Source organism: Phyllosticta citribraziliensis (assembly GCF_038025025.1).
Source record: "Phyllosticta citribraziliensis strain CPC 17464 chromosome Unknown J3D65scaffold_7, whole genome shotgun sequence".
Classification (NCBI taxonomy): Eukaryota; Fungi; Ascomycota; class Dothideomycetes; order Botryosphaeriales; family Phyllostictaceae; genus Phyllosticta; species Phyllosticta citribraziliensis.
The window spans coordinates 1,487,080-1,510,767 of record NW_027117344.1 but is presented as its reverse complement, the minus strand read 5'-3'; the positions used below and the strand labels follow the sequence as shown (position 1 = coordinate 1,510,767).

General features: G+C 55.1%; 8 protein-coding genes across 8 annotated transcripts; 2 read left to right on the top strand and 6 right to left on the bottom strand.

Moving 5' to 3' along the window:
• Positions 1-490: 490 nt before the first annotated feature.
• Positions 491-2,989, bottom strand: J3D65DRAFT_627881 (amidophosphoribosyltransferase). The gene is made up of 3 exons (XM_066800578.1): positions 2,720-2,989; positions 1,291-2,530; positions 491-1,243 (listed from the first exon to the last, which is right to left on the bottom strand). Exons 2-3 carry the CDS (start codon positions 2,517-2,519, stop codon positions 700-702), a joined length of 1,773 nt encoding a protein of 590 aa, XP_066654653.1. The 5' UTR covers positions 2,520-2,530; positions 2,720-2,989; the 3' UTR covers positions 491-699.
• A 1,239-nt stretch (positions 2,990-4,228) lies between these two features.
• J3D65DRAFT_409905 (S-adenosyl-L-methionine-dependent methyltransferase) lies at positions 4,229-7,412 on the top strand. The gene is made up of 4 exons (XM_066795999.1): positions 4,229-4,354; positions 4,413-4,479; positions 4,544-4,635; positions 4,696-7,412. Exon 4 carries the CDS (start codon positions 4,702-4,704, stop codon positions 7,369-7,371), a length of 2,670 nt encoding a protein of 889 aa, XP_066654652.1. The 5' UTR covers positions 4,229-4,354; positions 4,413-4,479; positions 4,544-4,635; positions 4,696-4,701; the 3' UTR covers positions 7,372-7,412.
• A 483-nt stretch (positions 7,413-7,895) lies between these two features.
• On the bottom strand, positions 7,896-8,462 carry J3D65DRAFT_627873 (uncharacterized protein). Its single transcript, XM_066800577.1, has one exon. It carries the CDS (start codon positions 8,432-8,434, stop codon positions 7,982-7,984), a length of 453 nt encoding a protein of 150 aa, XP_066654651.1. The 5' UTR covers positions 8,435-8,462; the 3' UTR covers positions 7,896-7,981.
• Positions 8,463-8,768: 306 nt separating this feature from the next.
• Positions 8,769-10,678, top strand: J3D65DRAFT_409145 (uncharacterized protein). The gene is made up of 2 exons (XM_066795994.1): positions 8,769-9,654; positions 9,705-10,678. Exons 1-2 carry the CDS (start codon positions 8,878-8,880, stop codon positions 10,551-10,553), a joined length of 1,626 nt encoding a protein of 541 aa, XP_066654650.1. The 5' UTR covers positions 8,769-8,877; the 3' UTR covers positions 10,554-10,678.
• A 309-nt stretch (positions 10,679-10,987) lies between these two features.
• On the bottom strand, positions 10,988-11,910 carry J3D65DRAFT_409599 (uncharacterized protein). The gene has a single exon (XM_066795997.1). The coding sequence runs from the start codon at positions 11,823-11,825 to the stop codon at positions 11,253-11,255; it is 573 nt and encodes a 190-aa protein (XP_066654649.1). The 5' UTR covers positions 11,826-11,910; the 3' UTR covers positions 10,988-11,252.
• Positions 11,911-12,924: 1,014 nt separating this feature from the next.
• On the bottom strand, positions 12,925-14,227 carry J3D65DRAFT_409102 (uncharacterized protein). The gene has a single exon (XM_066795990.1). The coding sequence runs from the start codon at positions 14,084-14,086 to the stop codon at positions 13,250-13,252; it is 837 nt and encodes a 278-aa protein (XP_066654648.1). The 5' UTR covers positions 14,087-14,227; the 3' UTR covers positions 12,925-13,249.
• A 2,305-nt stretch (positions 14,228-16,532) lies between these two features.
• J3D65DRAFT_409719 (uncharacterized protein) lies at positions 16,533-20,046 on the bottom strand. The gene is made up of 6 exons (XM_066795998.1): positions 20,024-20,046; positions 19,796-19,973; positions 19,188-19,745; positions 18,991-19,133; positions 18,686-18,939; positions 16,533-18,630 (listed from the first exon to the last, which is right to left on the bottom strand). Exons 2-6 carry the CDS (start codon positions 19,898-19,900, stop codon positions 16,751-16,753), a joined length of 2,940 nt encoding a protein of 979 aa, XP_066654647.1. The 5' UTR covers positions 19,901-19,973; positions 20,024-20,046; the 3' UTR covers positions 16,533-16,750.
• An 831-nt stretch (positions 20,047-20,877) lies between these two features.
• Positions 20,878-23,445, bottom strand: J3D65DRAFT_409495 (heterokaryon incompatibility protein-domain-containing protein). The gene has a single exon (XM_066795996.1). The coding sequence runs from the start codon at positions 23,151-23,153 to the stop codon at positions 21,150-21,152; it is 2,004 nt and encodes a 667-aa protein (XP_066654646.1). The 5' UTR covers positions 23,154-23,445; the 3' UTR covers positions 20,878-21,149.
• Between the last annotated feature and the right edge of the window lie 243 nt (positions 23,446-23,688).

Sequence of the window (23,688 nt, the reverse complement as noted above, 5' to 3'; positions counted from 1 at the left end):
TTGTGGCGTCGTCAATGGAGGGGTCGGTTTCGGAGGGCGTCGTCATGGTTGCGCGCGGCGGGGTCGCAACGGTGGGGTTGGTACGCGGGTAGGTGTTGCTCAACACTGGTAGTGATAGGTTTGTCGATTCGCGACTTTGGTTTTCCTGTGCCCTGTGAATTGTTCGTCTAAAAGATTGCGAGGCTGTACAAATTTAGGAGGGTTGTGGTCGGTCGAGGGCTGGTGGGGAGTTTGGACGTTGGCTAGGGAGACGCGTCTGGTCGCGTCCGGTCTGGGTAACGCGCAGGGTCCCTCCAGACCGACGCAGGGCAGGCAGGTAGGTGGAACGTTCTAGATCCGAAGAGCATTTGCACGGCAGTCGGCTTGTAGTGTGTCTGGCTCTTGAGTGACGAGGCTCCTGCTGTTGATAAACGTTTGATGATTGACGATTGACGATTTTGAGCACGACCGACCTCCCTCACAATGAACACGATTGAGTTGCATTCGACTTCTTTGACGTCTTTTAATTTCCTGCGAGCGTATGCTCTTACTGATGCTAGATGAAACGGACGACTGAACCTGCAAAGCAAAGCATCAAACCTGGAATGCCTTTTGGATATTGCGAGCGAAAAAAGTTATGCAAGTGTCCCAACCCAAAACCGATGCGCCCATGAATCCAACGTTATCCACCCAAAACAATCATGGAGACTTATCCGTCTCTCAAGCATGGTCGTTGATGTTGTGCAAGCTCATGTCCTGGGTCTCCATGACACGCACTTGCGAGTCGTCCGTACCCTTTCTTTCAAAGTTGTCGGGACGCTCAGCCGCAGTGCCATTGACCCCCGCGACTCCATTGATCGCGTTGCTCGCTTGGCCATCTAGTGGGATCACGTTGCCATGCTTGTCGACTTGAGCACCTTTGGCGGCCATCCGCAGCTGGCTCTCTGTGGCCTCGCCCTGGAGGATGGCTTGCCGGGCGCTCTCCATGAGTTTGAGCTTCTTGCTCTCACCGCGGACCCGCTCGAGATGCTCAAAGTACTCCTTGTCGACAGGAGTGACGTACTTGCCGCAGAAGACACCCACTTCAAACTTTTGGGACGCTTGGTCACGCGGGGACAGAGCAGCGCAGGCAGCTTCCAAGTCGCCGAGGGTCTGGTAGATGACGGCGTCGGCGCCGATCTTTTCTGAGATTTCTTGACTGGTGCGGTTGTGGGCAATGAGCTCTGAAGACGACGCCAGGTCGATGCCGTAGATGTGTGCGTTGCTGTTATCGAGTCAGAAAAAGCTTCATCTCGGCGCAAAACCACTTACGTGATAGGAGGAGCACAGCTGGTGAAGATGACGTTCTTAGCACCAGCTTCCCGCGCCATGAGGACAATCTCGCGACTGGTTGTACCTCTAACGATGCTATCGTCAACAAGCAAGACGTTCTTGCCCTTGAAGTCGGCGGGCTTGGCATTGAGCTTCGCCCGCACACCCTTTTGGCGCAGCTTCTGCGTGGGCATGATGAAAGTGCGGAAGATGTAACGGTTCTTAACAAAGCCTTGCTTGTAGGGCTTTCCGAGAGCCTCTGCAACGCACAGAGCGGCAGTCACGGCAGTCTCTGGGATGGGCATGACGCAGTCTACGTTGGCAAGGCCATCAGGACCCAACTCCTTGCGGATCGTCTCGGCCAACTTGTAGCCCATGTTGCGGCGGCTCTCATCGACATCGATGCCGTCCATGATGGTGTCCGGGCGCGCAAAGTAGACATACTCGAAAATGTCAGGGGTGTAGCCGAGTTGAGGGTGAACTTGGCGGAAAACGGGGTCCTTGCCCTTTTCGATGATGACGGCCTCGCCGGGCAAGATGTCCCTGAAGTTCTTGTAGCCACACTGGGTGAGAGCAACGGACTCGGAAGCCATCATGTAATCGGTGCCATGGCCGGTGTCAGAGGGCTTGGAGCCAATAACCATCGGGCGGATGCCGTAAGGATCACGGAAGCCGATCAAGCCGAAGCCAGCAAGCATTGCGGTGCAGGCCCAGCCGCCAACGCACTTCTTGTACATGCGACCCAGAGCAGTGAAGCAGTCTTCGGCGTTGACACGGGCCTTGCCCGTCTCGTTGAGCTCGTTGGCGAAAATGTTGAGCATCAGCTCGCTGTCACTTTCCGTGTTGATGTGACGGTGAGCCTCCTGGTCGAGGAAGCGCTTGAGCTCGGGGGCGTTGATCAGATTTCCATTGTGGGTCAAGCTGATGCCGTACGGGCTGTTGACGTAGAATGGCTGGGCTTCGGAGTTTGCGCTGCTGCCGGCCGTGGGGTATCTGAGGTGACCAAGTCCCATGAATCCCGGGAGATCAGCGACTCTGGAGCCGTCGTGGAAGACTCTGGAGGCCATGCCGTTGCCCTTGCACTGGTAGAAGCGCCCGCCAGAGGCGCAGGTGGCTATTCCGCAAGCATCCTGGCCTCTATGCTGGAGCAGATACAGGGCGTCGTGAATCTCGACGGCGGCGGAAGTGGACGCGGGATCCGCGTGAATAACGGCGATAATACCACACATGTTGGTTGAGGCTGGGAGAAGCAGGCTATCAGCAGAGTTCTTGTAGATAGGGCGCCAAGCAGATTGGATCATGCAATGAGGTCAGAAAGTGGTTTCTCCGCAGCTTGTAGCTCGGAAGTCTAACATCTATAAAAAAAACACTAGCTCATCCTGGTGACTGGACTGGTGATTGGGGAAAGACAGGCAGCGGGTGCGCTTACGGCGGGTTTTGGGGTTGTCGTCTAATGCACGATGGGGTTGGCGGTGCACGGCAAGCGTGGAGGTCAACCGGGCGGAAGGGTGACGATGGGAGCAGGCCGGAGTCGTGGTCGCGACGACGTGGACCAGGTTGATGGTGGCCAAGAGACGATGGAGCTGGTGGATAGCATTTTGAAACCTTTGGAAGCAGAGGAGCTCCCAGCGAGCGAGAAAAAGTTTAAGAGAGGCGCGTGTCGGTCCAAGTCCGGCTCAAAGTGAAATCTCGGGCGCCGGTATCGCGGCGTGCCCTGGCCCTGTCGCGTGCGCCCCGCCGTTGCACCGACTCTCAACCCTCACGCCCACATCATCCCCATCGCCCGCTCCGTCATTCGCTCAAGAACCGCCGTCGGCCCCATTCGCTCGCTCGTCTCTCCACGCTCACCGGCGAGTCACGCGGCGCGTCTCTGCCTCCGCCAAGGACACCGCGCTGCCTACTGCGGTCACCGTCCCCTCCACTTGGAACCCAACGCCCATCCTGGATGGCTTGGTGCTGCCAGGGCGCCAGCAGGCTTGGCCTTGAACAGGTCGCAGCCCCGAGCTCGTCACTCGGGACGACGGTGTCCGTGGATGCCATGCTTGGCGGCGATTCTCGTGGAGGACCTCGAAGAACGCTCCACCACCAACTTGCCAACTTCTTTTGTGCAGACATCGCCAGCTTTCTCCTTTGGACGGCGCACCCATGCAATCTCTCTTCGACTTGGATGAACACTGCGCGTGACATTGTCAACCTGAGAAATCCCATAATGCATGGGTGCATATTCAGTAAGATACTCATCAAAAACATATGGCCTTTCAAATATTTCTCCATAGCTTTAAAATTTGGTCCTGGTAGGATTCCTACGCGAAGAATAGACTTCACATTATGCGGAAGTAGCCGAGCGGCAACATATTTTCAAAAAATATCCTTTTCCATCACCACTGTATATCAGCATCACAACTAAACCACTTACGCCACCACAGACCATTGCTTTGCCTCCACGATGAGTCTGAACAGCGTAGAGTCCAAGTTCTTGACACAATCGCGATGTGACGGGTCGTAGAGAGAAAAACCAGCGCATGTTGCTGAAAAGCTTAATCCGAGGTCGTCCCCGGCGACATACGCACCCCTCGCACTGAGCGTGGGACACTGTTGCCCCCGACGAGGAGGCATCCTCATGGGGAGTCTATGAGTCGGCCGCATTGTTGGCAACAGGAATCCGTTTGTCCTCCGTTTCCACACCACTCACCACAAAGTTTGTCCCCGTCACCTGCTTGACACACAAAGGCACCTCTGCTCTCCGACCCTTCCAGGGCTCTTGACCTCTTCGCCCTCCTTCTGGGTTCTTGGTCGAAGGGCACAGACCGTGCCGCTTTGAGCGGACGCACGCCGTCTTTTTTGCTGTTTCTCGGCAGGGCCTCCTCCTAGACAAACAAAGTCTCTTACTCTGCGTTGGCCACTACCTTTCACAAGCCTACGGCTCTTTCGTTCTAACTGGAACGACTCTCTTGGATTCCAGCACTGGATCATTCGCTGAGTTTGTTCTGCTTTTCACGAGCCGCTGCCTGGAAGGCAAACTCAACCCCATTTTCACTGACTTGCCTATTGAGTTTTGTGTCTCGTAAGTCAACTTCCCTCAACATTGACCGTACCAATACTGACCAGGCATTCGCCTTCAGGACCAGCCTCTCACGCATTCCCAACCTGACCGGCAAGTCAGCCAAAAGCTTCACCGGTATCCGTTGGGTTCGTTTTCCTCTAGAGCATCCCTTCTCCAGCTCTTTGCGTGAGCAAAGCTGACAAACGCAAGCTTTCGGGCTCACATCTTCACACGCTCTGTCTTTTGAGTACTTGCTGGCTATCCATCGAAGCCATCTCCTTCAGCTTCGTTGTGCTGCTCTGGTAAGTCAACATGTCCCCAAACATTCATTTCGACAAAGCTGATGGACCTCCAACTCCAAGTACGCCATGCCTCTCGCAGACTCTGATGAAGGCTCGTCGGCCAATAATCCCATCACCTTCAGCGATAATGTCGCCTTCATCGACGTCGACGAGCTCGCAGATATCGATGTCGGATCCAACCGCATGGGACACGTACTCACCATTCCCGACGATGACGATGACGAGGTCGAGATCATCAGCATATCCGTCGTCTCCAAGAAGCGTCCCATCAAGCTCAGGAATCTGCCCCTACACCAAGACTGGTTTTTCATCGACAGGCACGTTTTCGAGAACAAGAGAGCAGAACTTGGTCCCACTGGAAGTCGCATTGACATTGGGACCACTGTTGAGTTCATCGTGGATCCGAACGACGTTGATATTCCCAACGACTTCATGCGAGTCTTTTACATTTTGAAGAGCGAGAAGACCGGCGAGGTCCGCCTACGAGGCCTTCGATTCAAGCGCCACTACTTCATCGCTCCGGCACTTGATAGGAAGCTCAACGAGGTCTGCCTCTATGCTCGGACCTACTCCTCTTCGATCGACCACAGACCTTATGCGGAACAGGGACTTGATGAGATCTCGGCCAACAGTTTTGTCCGGCGTCGTCGTCTAGTGCTGACCGACAAACCGTTGCCAGAAGACAGCTTTCGCAAGGACACGACACTACACATCGAGAAATCGGACAGGCTCACTTACGAGAGGAGTAAGAAAGCGATCTCCGAATCACAGGTTTTGGCTTGTCGTAACATCTTCATCCAGACGTTTGACCAACAGATGGACAAGAAATCGGCGCCAAAGCCGTGTGGAAACGAGTTGCGTCCCTTGACGTATGAGGAAGCTGACAACGGTGGCGGACTTCTCAAGGATCCACGGTCCGCAGCAACACTCAACGCAGTCCCACAGCCGACAGTGTCACCGCTCAAGCGGAAGCGCGGTGACAAAATCGAGCCGTCCTACGATGAAGGCATGAGGCGCCATACCTTTGGCGACGTTTTCTGTGGAGCTGGCGGTGCAAGCCGCGGTGCTAAGATGGCTGGACTAGAGGTCAAATTTGGAGTGGACAACAACGAAAGTGCCTGCAACACATACAGACAAAACTTTCGCCACGCCCACGTCCGTTGCATCGATGCAACGGACTTTGCCAAGGGATTTGCCACCAACCAAGAGCCGCCGGTTGACATACTCCACATGTCGCCGCCGTGTCAGTTCTTTTCGCAGGCCCACACCACGGACGGGAAGGACGACGAAAAGAATTCAGCAGCACTTTTCACCATCGGAGAGCTGATTAAACAAATCAAGCCTCGAATTGCAACCCTCGAGGAAACGAGCGGTTTGACGCACGACAGGCACATTCCTTGGTTCTATTCGATGCTCAACACAGTGCGCAATCAAGGTTATTCTGTTCGTTGGTCGGTAATTCGTTGTCTGGCATACGGATGCACACAACCGCGCCCACGTCTTTTCTTGATTGCGAGCGCGCCCGGCGTGCCGCTTCCATCATTCCCAAAGTTTACCCACGGTCCTCCGGGTCTTGACTTGAGAGAGCAAGGTTTGCTTCCATTCACAACTCTACGCCTGGCGGCGGGAGACATTCCTCGAGATGCGACAGAACACAACCCTCGCGACCCGGGTTTACGTTTCGATCAGCCACGACGACCGGGTGAACCAGACAAGCACAGCACTCGCACTCTGCTCACAAACAACGAGGGCGACGTTTATCACTGGTCGGGCAGAAGAAAGTACACAATCAGGGAAATGGCTTGTCTGCAGGGCTTTCCAACGTACCACCGGTTCGTGGGCACTCGAGCCGACATGAGAAGACAGATTGGCAACGCTGTGCCGCCAAACGTGTTTGCGAAGATCATGGCGGAATGTATCAAGGTCCTCAAGCGCGTGGACGGATACAGGGCTGCTCGACCGCGTCATGACAGCCCCCCGGTTCTTCACTTGGATGCCAGTGACGACGAGACCAACGTGATGCCGTCGATTGAGACTGCTCAAGAACAGGAAATGCGGGCTCCAACCTTTTCTCCGTCTCTAGTGGCAGTGAGAAATGCTTCTCGTGGAAGGCACCCTCGAGTCAGCTCTGTGACGATCGGTCCTGACGACGTCACCATGGAAGGAAGAACTCCACTTCCACAGCAGGTCATGAACAGGATTTTCGGCAGGGTTCCGGGTGGAGTGATGGGCGATGTGCTGGTGGAAGGCCGCCATGAAGGTGACGAGACACTTGAGCTGGCAGATGGCGATGCTTCGGACGACGATGCGCCTATGCCAAACGCCTTTACCATGGAGGAAAGCCCAAGCCCTGGTGAACAAGATAGACGCTCTGCGACGATCGCCCCAGAGAGTCACGCGAAATCCCCTTCCGTCGCGGCGTCGGATGAAGGAATCAAAGATGAGGTCATGGTGGAGAACATGGGCGAGGACGTCAATTGGGCTACCACCGACGATGAAGACACCTCTGACGAAGACACCGACACGAAGCCGCCGCCAGAGGCAAGCGAGGACACTCGTCGCACTTCAGAATATTCCAGCCCAGACCCCACGGTCGCTGCACGAGGCATGATGCGTAGCATGAGTCTCCAGGGCCCGTACGTTGATGGCGAAGGCGAGGTGTCGGAACGCCCAAGCCAGGGCGATCCAGCTGTCAGGGACAGCGAAAGGGTCGTCATCGTCATTGATGACGATTGAAAGACGCAAGGCACGTAAGTTTCAGGTTCTGGAGACGCATTGCAGTCTTTTGTTTTGTCGACATTTCGGGCGCGGGTAATTTCAGGGCACGTTTCTGTGGAACGGTGGGGATGCAAGTGTGCCGGCTGCGACAATGTGCCCCTTCATTTCCAGCCTTAGGGCATCGGATTCACACGCATGAAACGAGCATTCCGGGCGATTGATTTTCAGCTTGTTTGTGTTCTCGGGGTATGGAGTTGTCGTCATGGAGCATGGCGAGGGCGTAATGTTGGGACACACACCAAACAGCGGACAGGTCGACTGACGGGAATGCAAAATCAAGAATGAGCAGGATAGAGAGAAAAGACAGACAGACAATGAAATCATGGACTACAATTACCTTCAAACGTCGCACGCTACGGCAGGATTCAGCTCGAGCTGCGAGCGCATCCAAGTGACACGTCCTCCTGTACTACATCCATCATGCCGAGGAAGCTTTCCGAGGGATCCAAAGTGCCAGACTGCCGGGTGCACCCGCTACACGCCACGTTGACGTGGATCCTACATGCCGCCGCGACACTGCTATATCCCAATCCAACAACAGTGGCAGTGAATCGGTGGAATGGCAAGGCTACACACAACGAGGCAAAGTAGGGGGGATCGGACGAATCAGGTTGTTAAAAAAAAAGTAGGGACAGCCAAGGAAGGAACGCGTCCTCGCGGGATTGGATTGAAGCAGGTATATGGAGAGTTGACGGAGCAGAGAAACCGGATTTGCCAAGTGTTGGTATGGACTGGAGTGTTTTCTGACCGAGAATGCGGCGCAGAGGGTTAGACCAACGGCAGGCGGGAGGGCTAGCACGCGACCTTTCGGGTGGCACGGTGGGCGTTGGTGCGGCATATGGCGTCGTCGGCCATGAGGTGGTGGTGTTGGAAAGGCTGAGCAGCGAGGACGAGAAGGCTGGAATTGGTGCGACTGCGGAGAGGGTAGGGTGAGGTGAGGTGAGCGAGGGCGTCGGCAGCGAGGGCGCGGCCGAGCAGTGGTTGACTCCCGTCCCGACCCAAGGAGATGAAGAAATGACATGAATGCTTGAGGTGAGGTTAGAAGAAGGTGCGGCATGACGTCAAAGCTGCGCCTGACGGTGGCCGGTATCCAGGCTAACGGCCTCTTGCTGCAAGCCGCTGGCCGCTTATCTACCTGCCAAAGTGGGATTCGTCGACTGGGGGGCCCCTCCACCTCCACTCCATTTTTTCCAACCTATCCTCGTCCTCCTCAAAGCGCCCATTCTGCATCTCATCCTCGCTGTGACATCTCTTTTGCTGCTGACTGGTTGACGGCCAGCACACCGACTGCCTGCAAGGACCCACCCTCCACTCATCCATCGATCCTTACTCTCACTCCTCCACTCGGAATCCCGCATCCCTGCTGTCAGCGCCCCGGCCCAGCCACCATTCTCTTACATCATCGTATAAAGCTCGGGGTCCGCCCCCAGTACTGTTGCCAACCTGGCGTTTCCCGATGCAAAAATGGCCGTCCTGGCCTTGAAAGCTCTCTCCTACGGGGCCGACAAACTCCCCGACAAGATCTTCGAAGCCTTACCCGGAGGCTACTTCAAGCGCAAGGAAGAGAAACTCCGCAAAAAAGAACAGAAGCTCCGCAGCCAGAGTGAAGGCCGCGGCCGCCACCGCCGCTCACCATCGTACTCTGACGAAGACGACGACTACTATTCCTCCGACTACTACACCTCTGGTGATGAGTTTGAGCGCGAACATCGTAATCGCCGCAAGGAGCGTCGCAGCGACAGCAGTGACGAAAAGGACCACCGGGGCCGGGAGCGCGAGAGGAGACGCAGCCATCATGGACGCCTGAGATCTTTCGACCGGTACGCCGACGAGGACATTCCACCCGACTTGGATCCCAGGGCGCATTCTCAAGGCGCGGAGTACTACCGTACTCACTTCATGCCACCTCAAATCCAACCCTATGGACAACAGCAGCCACCCATCTCTGCCGCTGATGAGATCTATGCGCATCCGCAGCCTCACAATCCGGCTGCGTACACTCACGCAAAGCCCTACAATCCAGCAGAATATGGACACGGCCAATTGAATCTCCCTCAAACCCATGCGGCGTCTAATCTCCCCAGTCAGTCAGTGAGCCCTATGACTCACAATCCGAGTCCAAACGGCCATGCAATCAGCGTCCAAGGACAAACGGTGCCAGTGACTCATGGACAGACGGTGTCTCCTCAAAATATGACGCCACAGACTCAGGCGCAGACCAATCCAGCGTCGATGCAACAGGTAAGAAAAAGCGACCACCAAGCTATGACATACCAGCTAACAGCAGCTAGAATGGTGCTGGCTACTATGGAACAAGTTTCCCACCTCCTCCACCTGGTTCGCGTTCATCTCGCGCTTCCTCTGTCGACTCTCGCAGCATGAATCAGCCCTACATACCTCACAGCAATCTTCACTCCATCCCAGCAAAAACAGCGACAGCAAACGGGCAAGCTTCGCCGTACAACGCCGCTCATCCACCAGGCAGTACTCCGCAATTCTACAACCACACGCCCGCCTACATGCCACAAAACAGCTCTCCCTATCTTCCAAACTACAACCCATATCAGCAACCCGCCTCATCATCTGTTTCCCGCCACTCTTCAATCCACAGCTCCACCAACGGCGGCGCCCATGGCGGCCACGGCCACCACTCACGCGCTAAGAACGAGTCCCGCCGCCGTCACTCGATCGCTGTGAACACGGACCCGCGCCTCCGCTCCCCATACCATCCAGCCTACTCACGCACAGCCGCCTCATCAGTCACCGGCTCGCGCCAGGCTTCCCGCGCGCCATCTCGCACCGGCTCCAATCGCAACGGCGTTGGCGAGCGCATCCAAGAGGGCTCAGGATTCGACGGTGCGCGCGACTACGACTCTCCCCGTAGCGTTGCTGCGGCAGGCACGCTGGGCGCCATTGCCGGCGGACTCGTTGGTGACGCTTTCGTGCCTGGCGCAGCTGTCGGCACCGTCTTGGGCGCTGCAGCGGGCGGACTCGGCACCAGCGAGGTGGCTCGACGCAGGCTTGGTCGCACGTACGGTGGTGGCAGGTGTGATGGTGCTATGAGGAAGAGCAGGAGAGAAAAGGGAAGGAATCACAGTGCTAGCGTCGAGGACGTGACGGATGAGCATTTTATGGGTTAGGGGGTGTTGGGTGATTTTGGTTTCGTTGATGATCGGTGGCCTTTTCTGGACGAGGCATCCGCTCCTGGACATCGTGCCATCGATTCCCCTTTGCTTTTTCCCAAGAGTTGATGGCGTGGTGGCGTGGTGTGGTGAGCATGCGGGACATTCGGCTTTGGATCTTGCTGCCCTCGACACGGCTGCCCCTTCCCTTTTTCCTTGGGTCGATTTTGGCCGGTTGTGTTTTTGCATTGGTTCTTCCTCAGCGACTCACAGGCGATGGCCTTGATGGCTTCTTTTTGATTTTTCCGGGGCGTACCACAAAAATTCCACATACCCACTTAGCCCCTTGAGTACACATCTACTAGGTACCTCAGTCTGCTTTGCCCTTTTATCATCGGCGAGCGAGCAGACCTCTTCTGATCTTCGGCGGGTTTGCACGAACGATTGGACTGGACTGGACTGGGCTCTGTCTCCTCCACTGCATGTCATTATCTTTTCTTTACTGCCAGCCACATCAGCGAGCGGCATCAAAGACTTTCCCCCTTTCTTGCTTGTTTGCCTCTTCTTGCATAGCGTGCGGTCTCTGGTTTGTTGCGGCTCGTGGTCTACTCACTCGGCAACGAGATAAATAAACATATTTCTTTCCTCCCCCGTTTTTCTTCTTTTTCTTCTCTTTCGACAACGCATGCGGCCTGGCCTGCTTGGGCCGATGATGAGTCATGATTGAATGACTTGAATGAAGGACGAGGGGGAAAGGAATGAGCGGAGAAGCAGTGGTGGTGGTAGTGCCGGTGCACGCCCAGCCCACTGGCATTCTAAAAGTCTCAAACCACACATACATGTACCAACAAAAGAAGCAAAAGAAAAAAAAAAAAAAAAAACACCAAGACCAAACGTGCGACCGCCGCCCTTGCCGTGATTGCCAACAGTGACATCGCACCGCGACTTTGACATGCATGCGAGTGACGCGACAAATAAAGCGTGAAGATGGAATGCGCGCGTGGTTGGAAAAGCAAACCAACTACGTGAGCGGCTTTGGAGTCTACCTATTTGTGCTGTCATGTCCATGCTGCGCTTCGCGTGGTTGGATGGATGGATGGATGGATAAGCGTGCATCTGCTTCGAGTGCGCTTGTTCGATTTGGGGAGGTAAATGGGGGGGAAAGGGGAGAGGGCCACGAGAAAGGGGGAGGGGGACGAGGAGAAAAGAGGGCAACAGGAAGGGTGTGCAAGAAGTTCGGTTCACGATTTCTCCCTGGCCATGACCACCAGCGACAGGACAACAAATCATGGTGGGAGAAGAGAGGGCAAGAAATTAAGAATAGGTAGGGGTAGGTTTAACGATAGGTGACACGAGTGTTTGGTGGTCGCTTACTCGTTTTTCGGGTACTTTGGACCACAAGGAGGCAACACAGGCAAATGTGAAAGATTGGCGTCAAAAAAGTTTGTCCTTTTTTGTTCCTTATTTTCTGATAGGTACATGTGTAAGCTCTTCCATGCATCAAAGAATCGTCCAAAGTCCTTCCTTGGGTATCTCGTCTTGTCTTGACAAAAAGAAAACATTAACGAAAAATGTCGCAGCGGCAGAGAAAAACAAGGAACAATGTCCAAGCCCTCCCCGCCATCTGGATGCCAATGCCAATGCCGAGCCATGCGTGCGTGCATCCAACCAACCAACCATGCAGCAATCCAATCCAATCCCAGTACATCGACACCATGTCGTCGTAATCGTGAATATCATCATCGTGGAAGAAGGCACCAATCGTGGTACTGAATGAAAACAAAGAAGAAAAAGAGGGGCGGCGATCGCTTCGATTGCATCGCCGACCGCAACCGCCGTTGAGTCCGCCCGACCCAATGAGGCAAGAGTATGGCGACGCGCACGCCCTCAAACACCAACGGTTTAGGAGAAGGAGGGGGGAAGGGGGGCGAACTGAGTCTTCCAAGTGCTCAGCCTCATGACGTGACGACTCCAGCCACGGCGCCACGGCTGGGCATTTGGTTTGGCACCAGCTGATGAGGCGGGGTGGTGGGTGGTTGGTTGGAAGGGTTTGGGGTTGCGGCATTCCCGCTCTTTCCGCCCGCACATCTCAGCCACGCTGGGGATGCTGCGCCCAGGAACGCCGCTGAGCATCCTTTTAGGATTGTGGGGAACCAACGTACGAACGGTCCGCCCGCCACGAATGCATGCATGCATACAACGGATGCGCAAGCTTTCGCGTTCCGTGTCGAGTCGGCGCGTGTGGACGCCGAATGCCGTGGTGTCGGCGAGCCCGGCGTGGAGTTTTTTTGTTTTGTCGCCAGAGCGGTCATACGAAGGGCCGGTCTTGGGAGGGAGTTCGCATGCACATGATGGTGATGGTCGTCGTCCCTCCCGTCCGTCCGTCCGTCTGCATCCGCGGCACGCGAATGCGCCGAGGGCCCGTCAAGCCTAGGCTGCAGCTGTCAAGACTGCGGGAGCGGGCGCAGCGCAGCCGGGGCCAGAAAACCACTGCACTGCCTCCGCGTCGTAACTGGCTCTAAACACCGACGAGATCGGGGGTAGCGGCGGATATTGGCGGACTGGGGGCTGTGACCTAGGAGCTTCTGGAATCGTTTCCCCAGGCGCTGGTGGGTGGGGCTGTTTGGTGCGCATCGAATTTTTCGTGTCGCGGCCGTTGCGGAGAGAAGTGAGGCAAGGCAAACTGGGCTGGCTCCTGTTTCGGCGCGCGGACTTTACACCACGGCCTGGCGCGCGCGGCGGCGTTTGTCCTTGGCCGCCGTGTCGTCCTTTTTCGCAGTGAAGCGCTCGACGATGCGGCGCACCTTGCTTGGGCTGGTGCGCGGACACGAGGGCGGATGCGAGTGCTTCGTCTTGCAGGGGTCGCGTGGCTTGGTGTCGAGAGCGGCGGCGCGCAGCAGTTTCGGCGGCGCAAAACTTGAGTAGCGGTGCAGCGGCGCCGGGTGGTCGTTGAGCGCGGCGGCGGGCTGGATGGCGTCGGAGTCTTCGGAGGACGTGGAGCTTGTTGAAAAATGCGAGGTGATGCGGGTGATCATGTCCGTGTGGGGACGGGTGGGCATGGTCTCGTGAGTCGTGGTTGTGACGAGGGCGAAGAAGCGGTTGTCGTCGTCGGTGGACGTGGGCGTGGGCGTGGGCGTGTCCATGGACGAGAGCTCCTTGACGGTGATGGTGCAGGCGGCGGTGTTGACATCGGGATCCTCCTCTGAATAAGGCGGCAGTAGGTCTTCAAGCTCTGCGGAGGGGGAGTCATGACGTTTGCTTGGCAGGGGGGAGGGTTCCGGTTCTTCGTGGGTGACGTCGTCGGCCGTGATGAAGGCCGAGAGGTCGGCCTTGATGATTCCCTGGATGCGCTGGCGGTACTGGATGGCCAGGGCCGTGTGGTACTGGGAATTTGCAGGAGCATCTGACCGTGTGCGCGGAGGAGGGGAGCAGGCCATGTCGGCGAGCTGCTTTTGAATGTGCGGCGGCAGACGAAGCGTCATGTCTGGCGGAGTGGCCATTTCGGGATGGTGTTGGGGAGAGGTGGTGGACGAGGGCAGCGACAGCAGCATATGAGAAGGGCGAGGGCGAGGGCGGGTCGAGGTTTATGTTATCAATGGAATGGGAGCGTGCCGGGGACTTGGAGGGTATTTTGGCGTGGTTGGACAAAGCTGGGCTGGTTTCGGAATGGTGAGGTGGTGGTGGGTTTATGTATGTACAATGGTCAGCAGAGCAGAGCAGAGCAAAGCAGAGCCGGAGAGCAGTTGGATGTTTCCTGCTTGGGCGACTACCACCCTGGCCCTGGCCCTGGCCCTGGTTCCCTGCGCTGCACTGCACTGGTTCCGGGCCCCACGTCAGCGCCCTGCACCATGAAATCTTGTCAAGACACAAGAGGCTTGACTGTGTGGCCGTGCTCCAGCTGTGCACGCGGCCCGACTCATCATGACGACGGCACCGTCGTTGTTGTGCTGCGCCCTGAGGTCAAGACGGACCTGACCTTCTGGAGAGAAACCCGTTTGCGCCTGGCCGAGCCGTGAAGCTGCCGCCGTGCTGCGAACGGCCAAAAGGGCGCCATGACACGCTGTGAAGTGCAGTCGTCGGCTCACTAAGCGCAGCGCTGACCTCAGTTTGATGATGAGCCGTTGTTCCATCCATATCCCCGGCTTGGTCGGCATGGCGGAGGTGTGGACGTGGACGTGCGGTGGACAGTCATCCATCGCATGCGTGACTCCAAGGCACCGGCAGCCAGGCTACATGTAGGCTGTGTGGTGATGCATGATGGATGCTGGCCCACGCCGGTCTGGCCATGCCGTGCGGTACCGTAGTCCTCACAAAACGCGCGCAACCCTCGCTGACCGGCCTCCCTCTCCTCTCCTCCCTAAAGAATTAAACCTCCCCGCCTGACAGCCACGGAGGTCATCGGGCGCGAGGCGTCAGCCATCCCAAGTCCCAACCTCCACACGCTGGAGCAATAGTTGCCCTCCCCTCTGACGCATCGCTGCAATTAACCCAACCCAGCGACCACCTGCGTCGTGGCGGCGCACCGGCACCCGCGAAAAGAACGCACTCCTCTCGCCCAATCGCTTGCCCTGCACCAGTCGAAATTTTTCGCCGTTTCCTCTTCACAATTTTTTCTTTCTTTTTTTTTCCCTTTCTCTTCGACAGGGCTCATGCCAGATGCGCGCCCGAGACATAGCCGACGAGAGACGGATGCCGGTACCGGTTCCGACGCTCAATCTGGGGTCATGCATGCCAAACCACTTCATGGAAGAAGAAGAAGACTCGAAACGACGGCCCTAACAAAAACATGAGTGCGGCCCTGCCCTGCCCTGCCCTGCCCTGCCGACTCTACCGAACGCCCGCCGTCTCATCCGCTCTGGAAACAACGGGAATCATTGGCGACGGCGAGACGGATTCTTGCTGCTGCCGCGCAATCCGTCCTCCGCGTCCTTCCACCAAGCTCTCTCTAGCGTAGCGGGCAGCCCGTGGAAAAGTTTGGAACGCAGGGTACGTAAGCAGCTGTCAGTGTGCCATCATCATCATCGCTTCGCGGACCAACGCCTCGGCTGTCGCATAATCACTGGCACGCTACCTAAGGTTAGCTGGCATACCGGCGACCCAGCCAATAATGGACGGCGAGCTGCGCGCTAGGAGGACCAACCCCTCCGCCGTCCAGCAGTGTAATCAAGCAATCAGTAACCACTCGCAAACTCTTTGTCCGACAGTCATTGAAACAACATGGCCCTCTGCTCGCGCGCAACCGTTGCCAGATCTGATTCCGTCGTGCCGCGGCGGACTGCTGGGATGGGGTGGACTGGACGGGAGCAGACGGGCCCCCTCCGCTCTACTGCCGCAAACACTCGGGCTTTGTTTTGGACGACTCGCTCGCTCGTTCGCCCTTTCTTTTTTCCCACCGCACCCAGCGACCCGGACACGAGAAGACAATTACCACCACTCCTGCCCTCTCCGGAACACAAAGCAGGGCGATGTTGACTATTGAATTGAACAACAAGCGCCCCGCCATTACCGCTCGCCTGCCCGCCAGCCTCCTGCTGCTGCTGGTGCTGCTGCTGCTGCTGCGCTGCGTCTCCCTCTCCCTTTGCGAGACCCCTCGCTGTCTTCTCCGCCCTGTCACCCCATCCCCCATAAAATTTCATACACCACATCATGTCACTCCCCGTCGGATTCACGGAACACTTGTTTGGCAGACCCGAGTTGCACCGTTGCACCCCCCCGCTTGCTCCCCGGCGATTCCCCGGCCGCTGCCATTATTTGTGCGCAGATCGTCCCTCCGCCGTTGAACTCGGTTAGCTCCGAACGGCTGCGGCCGCTCCGCTTTTGCCGCTTTGGGTAGGTTGGCGGCTCCTGCTCGTGTCTTGTTGACAAACTTTCGTTCGAGATTGCTCTGCGCCGTGGGTTGTGCCCATGTTGGGCTCCTGTCTGTCTAAAGGTGGACGTGTGTCAGTCTTGATGTGGGTGTGTGACGCAACCGGCCAGCCAGTCAACCCGTTGTGATGGCTTCGATTTCGTTGTGCTGCAGACTTGGGATGCGGATACGTCTTCGGAGAGAAAGCAGTAAGGAGCATGCAGCTTCCTTGGTTCAACGGCTGTCTTGTGTCTCGCCCTCTGCTACCTAAGTACGAGACTTGGGCGGCCTCAATCTCTGCAAGCTGCAAGCCGGCAACAGTGAACACTTGATCGATTCCTGAGGTGAAGTCTTCTTCAACTGTGACAATCTACATCGAAGGGAATTGGTCGAATATATCCAGGTGTCGCTCGAAAATGTCTTCTGCATCTTCTCTCCAGGGCGCTGGCCGCAATCTCCCATCCACAATGACCCCTTCGCTCTCGAGTCGCTCTCGTAGTGCGTCTGGAATCCAGGTGTTTCTTTCGACGTCACGTATCACGGCCGCCGAGACGAGCGGCAGGATGTAGTCTTCCGCGTGATACTTCTTGAGCACATCCGGATCCCACAACGACCAATACGACTTGCCGGCACGCATGTGCAACCAGCAATTGTAGCCTAAATAGGGCCCGTCACAAGGGCCTCTATGGGGTGACACCTTTCCGTCTCCAGGCTCTTGCATCCATTCGATAATGGTGAGTGAGATGCCAAGGGACGTCAGGTAGCGGATTTGGACAAATTCTACGAACTTGCGAGGGCCTTGCTCATCGAAGAGGCGTTTTATGGTGCCAACCACGTCCGCCAAGTGTCGGATGATGGCCATGCTGGCGGTGCTATCAGGGAAAGGTTCTCCATAGCCATAAGTCCTGATGCGAGGTGTGGAAAAGAGGGTTAGGTCGGGCCAGAGAACGCATTTCGATGTTTCAGACCGATCACAGATGATGCTGTCTTCACGGTACTGTGGAGGGAAGAACAGATCAATGCCAGCCCACCAAGCGCTGATGAAAGCGGCAAACTGGCCTGAGAAGTGTGCGAGCATGCCATCGAAGAGCGTCATGTAAGCGTCCAGGATGACCTTTAACTCCATCTCTTCCTCTTGGATGGCAGCCACGTCGACATGGTCAAGTGGTTTCCATCGGTGTGAAAAGTAATCATCCGGGTCTGTCGCTCGGCAACATGTGTGGGTCATGCCCAAGCGCTCAAAGACTTCGAGACGGCAAATCTCCCTCATCCAAGCCCGTCGCGTAGAAGAGGGATATGCCTTTGTGAAAGTTTCAGCTATGCGTCGGCGTGCCACGCTCCCCATCCACCGTTTGCGCACCAGAACGGCCACTGGCGTGCATCCGGATGTTGAACAGAAGCAGCGACAGGTGTCGCAGCGAAGGCTTAACGAAAGGTCAATCACCCAACTCCCGCGTCTGAACCACCCACTGAAGCCACTGAAGCTTCTCATAAGGAACCAGAGGCCTCTGGGATCTGTACGAGTGCCTTTGGAAATGAACCAGGCTGCCGAAGTAAGGTCGAATCTTGAGCATGCATTCAGGAACGGCGTTGAACCATCCGCTTCAGTGATGTCGATGTCGTGGAATCCAAGGTTGAAGAGCGACTGGTAATTGTTCTCTGACTTTTTGTACGAGGACAGCTTGTAGGAGTACACCGACTTCTTTATTCCAGGCCAAAGATATTTGAGTTTCGAAGGGGCAATCAATTTAGACGCTTCCAAGGCCTTCCAGACGTCAAGGGCGTACTCATCCACCAGCGATCCTTTTCGTTGGAGATCTTGAAGATGCTGCCGCTCCCACGTCCCCGGCGGAAGATTTTGTAATCCAATTTGAGCAAGCTCCTTCCGAGCTCCGGCAACATAGTCGAAAATCAAGCCTCTGACCTCTGGACTGTGGTATCCATATAGCATCGTACGTCCGGCATGCGGAAGATCTGGAATTTCCCAGAATGGCGGAATTCGATACGCTATGAAATCTCTCATGGCGTCGGGTACTTTGAAGGAGTTCGCTTGAGCTTGTTCTAAAGCCGGTATGGGATCGAGGCCGAGCGCAAGTAAAATTCTCAATCCTTCGCGCCAGCTCAGAGCGCATATCATAGGATCTGGTAAGCCCTCGTGATTCGTCCAGCTGACACCTTTCCGAATGCAGGCGAGAAGCTCACTCGATGATCTGCGGAAAATGGCCAGATGATGGTTGGGAAACCCCAATTCTGTGTCATATTAATAAGCGACTCTGGTGTGAAGTGAGGGGAACAGCCGGCATACCTTGTGCTAAGTCTGGACTGTTGAACATTCTGCGGATGTGACCGAAAGAGTATCCCCCGTTACCTTTAGATGCAAAGTACTTCGAAGAGAGTTTGAAAGGCGCAAATCCATGATTGATCAAAATTGCTTCGATCGGAGCACCTTCTGCTGGTTTCTCTTCAATACCGGTGTCAAATGTAGTACGCATTAAGATGAGGTCCATTGAAGAGTGGTTTTTGTAATCTGTCTTTCTGGGATTGTTCTTCGAAGAAGAGCTGCAATTGGGTTAGTGGTTTTCAAGAGTGTTTGAATGGCTGGTGACGTACGGAATAACAGTGTTAGGGTTAGCTCCGTAGTCATCTACCATCATCTTTATGACTCGAGAGGCGTATTTTGTGACAGTGGGAGTGAATCCAGCGCAGAGTTGGTCGTCGGACCACATTATCCCTGCCACTACTCCAAGGAATTCCTTACATCAAGTCAGCTTTCCCAATGCTCGGTCTACCTTGGAATCATTTCATACCCAGAGTACGGTAGAGCCGTCCTTGTCTTGTTCATGGACAGAGAGAGGTCGTTTCCTGGGTAAAGGCTGCATTTGTGAAAGTACAGATTGGCAATATATAACGGTGGTGTGACTGACGAACCTGGGTGTGGGTTCTTCTTTTTTAATCGCCTTTTCAAGACATCCGCGCAGTCTATCCATGCACATGAATGCTGGGGATTGGGAGCGATCGACTGTGATGGCTGTGAGCTTTACGGATGGACTTAATGCCACGCCTCCCGCTCCCCAATTAGCGTTGAAAACAACCTGGATGGACTTTTCAAAGATGAACGGTATTGCTAGTCGCAATGCAACGTTCACCTCTCTTTCGCTTGTGCCATATAAAGGGCAATCGGGTTGATGGCCTCTCTTGTCGCGGAAATTGACCAAGCCGAGAGACCAAAACAGCGTCTTTGGTCGGCTCTTGCATTCGCACTCAGAAGCGGACTGGATGTGATCTTGAAGACACAACGCAGAGAAGTCTGGGAGTTCTGGGACAGAATTGCGGGTCTTCGGACGCCGAGACAAGGCCATTTGAGTCTATTTTGTATTAGCCTCATTTACGCAACACCATGTAAGTTCTCGCTTACAGTCATGTCGTGTACATTTCCCAACTTCATCATGCTCATGTCACGACTGATCGCGTCATTGATGAGCTGAGTTGTCTCAATATGTGTGTGAGTCGACAAGTTCATGATAGCGGCTTCGAGGGATTCGATCTTGTCGTGAATCTTCAACTGCTTAGATTCAATGGAGGAGATCGTCACACTAGCTGAGTCAGCCAAAATGTTTGTTCGACCTGAATTCTAGTGGTTGACCAAATCCAAAGCTTCCACTCTCCATATCTCTTTTTCCTGGACCTCGAATTATCGTCGTCCCGTCGTTGCGTGTGGCGTAGATTTTCAAAGAAGACCCCCCAAAAAAGTTGTAGAAGTACTTACCTTTGGTTTTGGAGTAGCACAAAACTCTGCTGCGAAAACATTGACGAGAGCTTGTTCAAGTCGAGCTGCAAGTGATCAAAAGAATCCTGCAACTCGGAGTCTTTCCTCAAAGCGCAGACCGCAGCCCACGCTCGCTGCAAGCGTCTGCCATCGAGCTGGCCGGCTATGCCGTTGAGATGTCGTTCCAGGCCACTCAGGTTTTTGACACATCGCTTGATGATTTGGTCGATAAGTTTTCGGTCACGCGGGAAGATGGGATTGTTGTTCTGGGCTGCGTTGGTTTGGAATGCTTCTGCTTGGCCTTCGAAGAATTGTATAGTTTCGGTCAATTGCTGCTGCTGCTCTGTGATCTTTTGCGGGACATTTTTGATCTTCTCGCATAGGTCGACGACCTTCTTGCCAATCTTGATGAATTCAATAATTCCGGTGGCTATTCCTATGGCATCAGCCATTATTTAGTCTTGTAGTTGTTCAGGTCAGAGATCCCATGGTCTATCCACGAGGCTGAAGAAGTTCTTGGAAGAAAAGTTGGGGGCGAAAACGAAGCGCCTGATTGTAGCCTATGAAAGGCACCACGAAGCTCGAAACGGTCAACCGACAGCGTAAGCTTGTGACGAGAGGTGGAGCAGGCTGTATACCAGCGCCGAGTGCGGCGATTGTCACGACTGGCGGTGGATTCGTGTGCTCTGCAACGTGCTGAGGGAGTGAGTTACGATGACAGAGATGGCAAGGAGCAATTCTTAAACCCGAAGTCGATGTTCAAGCCCCTATCTCTTTTCCAAGCTCTGGAGCTGCCTATTCGCCGCACATAGCCCCGTGATGCGTGCGCTGGCTGCAACTTTTTGACCCTACTATTTCTGTCGTCTCCTGAGCCCTAGGCTCAGCCACAGCGCGGAGTGCGGTGATCCAGGCTACACCCCCCAGGCTGGCGCTAACGTCCGAGGTACCACAGGCAGTTACTGCGTAGGACCCAGTGTGCCGACTATTGCGCTTTTTGGACCTCTCAAACCAGGACAACATTCTGCCATCCGACATCTTCAAAAAGAAACAGCTCAGTGGCTGCCTCGCCGATGCCAACTCGCCGATACTCGCGCTTCGTGCCAGTCGACTCGACGAGCAGAAATGCAGATGTAGTCGGCATGTCTGTCCGTTTCCATGACACAGGTGAATGGAGCAGAAGGGCGAAGAAGGTACGAGCGCCTGGAGGAATGGGCTGGTCAAGCTCAGCAACTGCGCAGATCTTGACAGATGGTCTTTCAAGGGAGGAGATGATCTGGAAAGGTGTACTGGAGTCGCTGTTCTTTGCGTCGTAATGCAGAGTCCTGTTTCGAGTGATGACAATCATTTGGTGTTCAACATCATCAATTTGAACAGGAAGCTGTCGTATCTTCGCACCTAGGCTGAGCGTTGCACGGGTGATTGTCGAGCTAAGCGGCTGCCCTGACCATTCGATGTGCGAACCTAGTAATTGAAACTCCCTGCTGGTTTGCTCCCTGCTATCTTGAAAGACTCGTGTGTCCAGGTATCTTACGGGTCCGTCAAAAGAGACCCAGGACCACGATGGCATGGAAGCAGTAGTGCGCCGGCTTCGTGTCGACGAGGACGCATCGCCGCGCCAGGCAAGGCCAAAATGCAAGTCTGCGAGCCAGAGGCCGGCGACGGACGCGGTGCCGTTCCATTGCTCAAAGACCTTGGTCAGGCCGGCAATGGCAGCCAGTTTGTCGCTGGGATAGGTCAGGCTCCGGGCACTATAGTCCGCAACCATCAAGTACCACGTCGGGAGGTTCCAAAAGCGCTGGTAGGCATTGGGATTCCTGGACGTCACACGAATACTGTTGCCGTAGTGGTCTCCAAGGGCGAGTTCGGCTGGCAAATTGGCGGGACATTTCCACGAATCGTAGGGACTGAGATCTATGATGCCATCCTCTGAGGTTATATGTTGCCCACACTGCCAGTACATCTGGTCTCCGGCACAGTGTAGTGTGCGCATGGAGAGTAGATCTTCCTGCAGTGTCCAGCCTCGTGTCCGAAGAGGAGACTGAAGCACCGTCTGCTGATATCGTGGTCTTGGACGAATCCTGACGGAACCAATTTCGTCGACTGTGCAAGACGACCCTGCTTCCAAATCAACAGACAAAGTCTGGCTCACGGTAGAAAAAAAGCCTTGGTCTACGCTGCTTGCGGCATCGACCGCAATGGTCACCAATGCCTTTCGATAAATAGATGCCATATTGGCAACTTGTCTTTGAACATCTGAGGAGTCGTCTTGAAGAATACACAGCGCATCTATCCATAAATATCGCAGTCCAAGAGCCCTGACGGTCAAAATGGCATCTTGGAAAGTTCTTGGAAGAAGCAAAGGATTGATTCCTTGGTGGAGTGAAGAAATGTTTGACCGGCAAGCCACGAATTTCGATGCTTGTCCCCAACAGTAGCTCAACGTGGCATAATCCGACATGATGCCAGAAGTTTCGAAGACCTTGGGCCATGTGTCGTGGCCAGGTGGACCAAGGTCCAAGACACGTGCTGGGAGAGTCGGACGGGCTCCGGTCAAGGAAACGCGGCACGCTCCATCGCCATGCCCTGCAATGCAAGTTTGAAGCCACGCTTTGGCTGTCGAAAGACGGTTTTCAAGGGCCTCGTTCTTCCAGATGGGCCTTTCCAGGTATGGCATATACTCAAAATTGTTCCGAATGACGACAAGCGAAGGTGGTGACGCGACTGAATCAGGACTCTGTGTCCATACCAGTGGCCGCAGGAGAGCATAGCCCGAAGAAGTTGTCTCCCGTTCCATTTTCAGAGACCAGAATTCATCTCCCTGGAAGCGCTCCTTGTCAAATGCATGAGTCTCGATCTGCGACAGAATCATCCCACAAAGAGCGCAAGACGCAGCCGAAAGCCGCAGGGCAGCCAAGCCAGCATGGTGTTCGATGCATTCCTTAGTCGTTGGAGCACCGTCGGGAACATCGAATGAACAGGCGCCTAGACAATGTAGACACAGAGGCATGTCGTACAGGTTGTTGCAAACTCTGCGGCGTCGAGTGAGCAAGCATTATTCGTTGCGCACGGAGAGGATGGCCGGACAGGTCAATTGAGAGATTCAAGACGATTGCGATCGCGAGAGCATGACTGCTGGTGGCGAGTGACTCAAATTTCGAGACGGAGCGGATGATGGGAAAGACGGTGAGGAAGACGTGTCTTCTGTCGCGCCGGCGGTTGTGGTGGGGGCTGCTTCCCAGCGCGAAAGCCGCTAGTGTGATTGGATGCCGCTAGGCCATGTCCATCGCGATTGCCCATCAACGAAGCACTACAGGTACATATAAACTCAAAAATCAAAAGTCTTTGTTGTGAAATCATTCCTTGGGCTCAGACGACTCGAGTCGTTCTCGAGGCCAGTATCGAAACCAAATGGAATCCGTCTAACCAAGTCTAAAAATGCTGCGCACTGGAATGCTGTCGATAAAAATGCCAAAATAAGGGCATAAAGCGAAAATCCACCGCTGCGCTGCTAGAAAAAAGATCCAACTCAAAAATGCGCATCA